This window comes from Rhinolophus ferrumequinum, chromosome 23 (genome assembly GCF_004115265.2).
Source record: "Rhinolophus ferrumequinum isolate MPI-CBG mRhiFer1 chromosome 23, mRhiFer1_v1.p, whole genome shotgun sequence".
NCBI lineage: Eukaryota > Metazoa > Chordata > Mammalia > Chiroptera > Rhinolophidae > Rhinolophus > Rhinolophus ferrumequinum.
In genome coordinates this window covers 23,154,139-23,160,403 of record NC_046306.1, presented here as the reverse complement: position 1 = coordinate 23,160,403, position 6,265 = coordinate 23,154,139, and the positions used below count along the sequence as shown (strand labels likewise).

The window sequence follows — 6,265 nt, the reverse complement described above, 5'->3', positions numbered from 1 at the left end:
CACAAGGCATAAGCTAAGCTCACAGTTTTAGAATAAGAAGGATATCAGCATGACAAGGTTGAGGAGGTAGACATTCAATCCAAACCTATCATTTCATAAGTGGGCAAACGGAGATAAAGACAAACACGGCCACTATTGGTGTCCAGAAAGTGAAAGCAACCATATTTCCTAATCTCCCCAATCTTCCAAGTACCAAGGAAGTGGGCCTGAGGCATAGGCGGATGACTGTAATGCACCATATTCTCCTCCTGGAAGGGCTCCTCAGGGGAATATCTTACAACTTAAGGTGAGTGTCTATCTCAGTCTTCAGGTCACACACTATAGAGATAGTGATCTCTCATCCTATCTATGTTGTAATCTGTGATGGAGGATTTCCAGGGAGAGGAGAAAATTGGACATCAAGGTGTAGTGACAGAATGCTCGCAGTAGTCAGTGAAATTTGTTCCAGTTCTAATGCTTACCCAGGAAGCTTCTTCTCTGAAGTGAGGTCATAATGCCTACATTCTGAGGTTGTTACAGGAAATCTAATAAGAAAAATGACTCTCTAAACACTTTGTCAGAATGCTTTTGTATCACTAACCACTTAAAAATACATAGGGAATGCCTGCAATCTGCAGAAGCAGGCCTTCAGTCTTTCGTATGATAGGCTAGTGGTTCTCAAAGTGTGTTCCCTGGACAAGATACATCAGCATCAGCTGGTACTTGTGAGCAATGCAAATTCTCAGGCTCTCCCACAGAATCAGAAACTGGAGATGAGGCCCGGAAATCTGTTTTAGCAGTCCCTCCAGGGGTCTCTCATGCACTGTCAATTTTGATAATGACTGCCCAGGCAGACTGTGGACCTGTGGTCTGGAAAATGTCTTCAAGGATGACACCACTTCTGTCCATTTGTCCTTAATGGGTGTTTTGGACTAACCCTCACCTGTGCCTGGCTATCTTATTTGCATCCCTATCATGGAACCGCAGGTGCTATGGAGATATGGTGCCCTTCCAAACACTGTTGAGAGGAGAGAGAGTGGGAAGGAGTGAGAAGACCGACACTAAAATAAGGCCCTTTGCTTTAATGAACCTGGGATCTTATGTCAGGAGACAGAGGCTGGAATGCTCAAGAGTTAGGTCTGGCTGCCCCCCTGATCTTCTTCACCGTGGTCGATGCCGCCATGTTCTTGGTCAAGTTAATTGCCACCCATGTCGCAGGCCTTGAGGTCTTCCCCATCTTGGTCGTCATAGGTTTTGGAACTCCTACTGTAGTTGCAGTCATAGTTTTTGGAACTCCTACTGTAGTTGCAGTCATAGTTTTTGGAACTCCTACTGTAGTTGCAGTCATAGTTTTTGGAACTCCTACTGTAGTTGCAGTGTTTGAGTAGTTACCGCAGATGAGAGGATAAAGCTCTTTCCCAGACAGAATACAGCACATTGTTTGCTTGCTGCACATGGAAGTAGGCGGCTTTATGTGTATCTCTCCAGTTTTGCACTTCTTCCTGCAATTGCCATATCTGTTTGCACACTTTTTTATAAAAAAATCACCTGTATAAAGGAATTATATACATCATTTAGACAGAGATATGTCACAAAAGACAAAAATAACATTAGTTCTTTGAACACTGATTATTCAAGTCCCTTACGAGTTGCTTTCTTATACTTTTCCTAATCATGAAGATTTGCTCTAAGGATTAAATGAGATTTTATAAACATATACACACAGAATTTTTTATATATGTATGAGGGTTTCTGAAACCAAAATTCTGCATATAAACACATGCCAGGTGTCCATTTCCCATTATTTTACATGGGAAAATATATAACACATTATTACTTATGAGTATGAAACTCCCAACCAAGTTCAGAAAACGTAATTGAAACACACATTAACACCTAAATTGAAGTTAAAAAGGTATCGTTTTAAAATTTGAAATGCTCAAATTATCTCACTATTACCTAAACACACATGGCTTTTGTTGAAGCTTGGTGAGATTTTCAAAGTATCTTTGCATGTTTCTGAGGTCCTACAAATTGTATTTAAAATGTAATTCTAGATTTGTCTTATATTTTGTCTTGTTACATATAAATATATTTTTTACATTTTTATCTGTATGTAGATATACATATATAGGTATGACTATATTATATTGAGCTATGAATACATTCTATAAAATTTGGGAAATAAAAAACCAAAAGCCTTGGTGAATAATGAGTAATCCTGCGTGGGTTAAACTTGGATAATTCTAGGAATATATTCATTAGGGAAACATTCTGCAGGATGTGGCTGTGTATGTTTATGTATTATATAAACATATTTAAAAAATGCTCTTGTCACATGGTGTAACACATAGAAGGCCCTAAAGAGATGTTGGAACTCTTTCTTACCTTGTTCTACAGTGCTTAACTCATCCCTCTATTCAACCAACAAATATATAATGAGTGCCTACTACGTCAAGAACTCTGCAAGAAGATGGGCATAGACAGTGAACAGAAAGACAAGGTTTGAAAATCTTACTGGGGAGGGGAGAAAGAAAATAAACAAGTAAATGCATAAACAAAATAACTACAGATTGTGATAAGTGCAACAAATTAAAAGAATAATGTGATGTAGAAGAGAGAAAGTGAATAGAGCAATGAATCATTTTTGAGTTCTGACTGTTACCACTCCTATTGTCTCTTATCAGCTGTTTAATCCTCCTCTGAGGATGAAATGAAATTTTGCATACATAATATTTATGTACATATAGGCCTCTCACTCCTAAACTCAGAATTCTGCATGGGGTCACTAAGGTAATGATCCCTCAGGAAATGACATTCAACCCTAGACATACAGGATGAGAAAGATCCAGCTATGTGAAGATCTAGAAAAGAGTGCAAAGAAGGAATAGCACATGAAAAGGCCATGAGCAGAAGAACCTGATATTTTTGGGGAATAGAAAGAGTGCTGACTTCTTTGTTCTCATGGTTTTTCTTACTCTATCTCCTCTGTTTCTTCTTTGGTATCTGCAAGGGCTCTCCATAACGGTCCTTGGCCTTCAGCTTCCTCTGCAGTCTCTCCCTCCACAGTCCCCTTCTTTCTCACTATCCCAAACATCTTTACGGAGATAACATTCAAATATTTTTCTTCAGCTGGGCTATGTGGATGGAAACCTCAGATCAAGATTCCTTCTTTTCCATCCTGAGTTCTGTGGGCCCCGGCGTTTTGTTGATTCTTCTTCTAAATATCCTTTCTAAGGGCTGCCTTTCTAATGCCTCTAGATTTTGGGTTAGACTTGGATAATCTTACAGAATAATCCTGAATTGCTTCTGTTTGTCTAGAAAGGGAACTGAGAGGTTTTCATGAATCCTTTGTTTGAAAAAGGGGGCAAATACATGATATATATCATCAGTGTTCCAGAGGCAGAGGGAGAAATCATGTCATCTAAACTCACAGAATTTCAAGGATGCAATAGACCTGAAACATCTTCCGAGGCAACCCTCTTACTGTTATTAATTTCTTCTTTTCCACCATCAATTTGAACAGTTCTACAAATTTTAGAGCACATTAAATATTATCTCTAGAGGCAGGTGTTAAATCATGCACCACCTGTTAGGAAATTCTCCCTCAAAAAAGTTTATTTCTCACTTTGTGCCATATTCAAAATATGGGATTGAGTCCAATATAAAAAAATCACAATTAAAAAAACCACAACCATAAGCATGGTGAATAAACTGTTCTCAACATGGAAAAGACCTTTCCAGTTAGTGGACGAATTCAAATGAAATACCAATAGGTTTGACAACATGAAAATGAAAATTTTGTGCCTCAAATAGATCAATAAAATTATTTAGAAATAACCAATACGTTAGAAAATATTTGCAAGAAATATGAAATAGAAAGTTTAAAAATAGTAGCACACTAACAGTAACACTTGGCAATATAGGCTAGTTTCCTTTACCACCTTTGACCATGCACTGGAACTTCTAAAATTTACCTAAATAAACAGAGAATCTTACAATGATATGTTAACAAGGTTTTACAACGTTACTCATAATATTGACACAGTGGAAAAACAATTCAAGTGACACATAATAAGAGACTCTCCAGTTAATATTGGTACACAAATAAGACAAAATAATAAGCACCTACTGCAAATTATATTTTCAAGGAGTGTTTAAAGACTGTGAAAAACTTCCTGATACAATCTTAAATTAAAAAGATTATAAACATGTACATCAGTTTGTCACAATTTAAAAAATGTAAGCAGTGATGAAATGGTGGCCACTTTATTTCTAAAATGCTTTCAGTGTTCCTGTTTTAGTTTTGTAAAATAAACTAAAGAGTTAATTAAAAAGAAGGAATGCTTACACAGGTAGAGCTGAAATTTGACATAGGACTTCCAACAGTCTTGAATCTTTCCTCCCTATTCACTCAGAATATTTTTCTTCCCTTTTCCACTTTATAGTTCTATAGATATTTAGAAATAGCCTTACCTGTCCAGTTTACCATCTACAAGGAAAAAACAGTGTGTGTGTAGGGAGATCTCTTGTCTGTAAGACCAAGAAATTGGGAGAAGTAGTAGTATAGAATTGCTGCTTCAGTAGGTAATACCTGGTGTCATACAAAGTGAAATGAGGCAGGGCTGGACTGAACTGGCCCTAAGTGACAGGACAGAGGGAAGTTTGGGATGTCAGGATCATCTCTGTCCTTGGCTTCTCATGATCCTCCCTCAGCTCCTATTATAGACACTGCTCTACTGTGAGAGCCTTGAGGTCTCTAAGAACAGAGGTGTTTTGAAGAAGTAAGGCAAACCTCGGCCCCCTCCCAGTGAGAGCCCTGCCCCCACTCCCATGGCCAGTCTGATAATAGGGACTCCATGTGCAGGACCCTGTTCTAGGTCGGTGTTTCTTCTTCCCCAAGATTCTATTTACCTGAGACCAACTGGGCCAGGAGCAAAAACGTTGCAAGAGTGAATAATAGGGACTTCATGGCTCTTGAAATACAGCAGACTGGCAGTGGGTTCTATGGAGTCCAGAACTCTCTATTCAGCGTGACTCTGAACTCAGGTCCTTGTTGTCCTCTCTGAGTGGGGTTGGGCTCAGCCAGTGGACCAGAAGGATATAGGATATTGTGCCAAACGTAACTTCTGTCCCTTGGCCAGCGGCTCTAATTGAGGCATCACTACTCAACAGCCCTGTTCTAGGCATGCCTTAGGGGAAAGAGAAAGACTTCTAAGAGAAGGTGCAAAAAGCCCTGCTGAAGTATATGGTAATTTAGAGAGAAAGATACAAGAAGAATTTAGCTGATTTCTCAAAGACTGGGGTTGTGCTATCTGTTTCTCACAATCTCTTGTGTTGGTTCTAAAAGTATTTATCTTACTGCCTGTGACAGTCTGTTTGCCTGTATGTCTCTCCCCCTAAAATACAATGTACTTTTGAGCACTGACTGCATTTTATTCTTTTTTTGTATATTAATTCTGGATGTAGAGGAGTACCTAAGTGATTGTTTGTTAAATGAAACAGTTAATATTTTGTTGATAATCTGGCACGTTAGAAAGTATTGTAGAAGTAATTCAGAGGTATAAAGATGTCTTTAAGTCCCTACTTGAGTCCAGCAATAAAGCATCATAAAGAAGAGTACCTCCATATGATTCAATGTTGTGCATTTGTTAAAAAGAGTGCAAAAGCAGCATTGTAGTGCAACATCTTTAGTAATGATTCTAATTTATGGGAGGAAGTCATATGTCTTGTATGTAAGTAAATGCATTAACTAAAAGAGTGTAAGGCAGATGTCATGCTAATAGTAGCTGTTTTCTGAGTGAGTTTGAGGCAGGCATTCAAAGAGATTTTGTGTTGTTAAAGTATCTTTTTGAGTGGCCCAGTGGATTGTGACTGGAAGCCATAAGGTCCTAGAGATTTTATTCTTTGTGAGGAGTTTTCATTTTCCTTTTTTAAAATTAGTGAGACAATTGATGTACATGAAAATCCATTAGAGTGGATGAGTTTGGATGAGTTTGACAAATTATGTGCTTGTGAAACCTTCATCAGAATCAAAATAATGCATATATCCTTCATCCTCAAAAAGTTCATCGTGCCCCTTTGGTAGCCACTCCTTTCTCTCTCCTTACCTTCATGATACCCTGGCAACCTGATTGACTGTGTCTCTAGAGCTTTGCTTGCATCTTCTGGAACGTTCTAGAAATGAAGTCATATAGTATGCATCCTTTTCTGCCTGGCTTTTTCATCCAGGGTAATTATTTTGAGATTCATCCATGTTGTGGTGTGTACTAATAGTTTATTCCTC

At 38.3% G+C, this 6,265-nt stretch overlaps 1 protein-coding gene across 1 annotated transcript; it reads right to left on the bottom strand.

Moving 5' to 3' along the window:
• Positions 1-1,105: 1,105 nt before the first annotated feature.
• On the bottom strand, positions 1,106-4,951 carry DEFB126 (defensin beta 126). Its single transcript, XM_033095491.1, has 2 exons — positions 4,894-4,951; positions 1,106-1,527 (listed from the first exon to the last, which is right to left on the bottom strand). Exons 1-2 carry the CDS (start codon positions 4,949-4,951, stop codon positions 1,106-1,108), a joined length of 480 nt encoding a protein of 159 aa, XP_032951382.1.
• Positions 4,952-6,265: the final 1,314 nt, after the last annotated feature.

Excerpts from the sequence above, each read along its gene's own strand:
- DEFB126 (XM_033095491.1), bottom strand. The coding sequence starts at position 4,951 with ATGAAGTCCCTATTATTCACTCTTGCAACGTTTTTGCTCCTGGCCCAG. Across the intron at positions 1,528-4,893 it reads CCTGGCCCAGTTGGTCTCAG|GTGATTTTTTTATAAAAAAG; the intron begins GTAAATAGAATC and ends TCCTTTATACAG.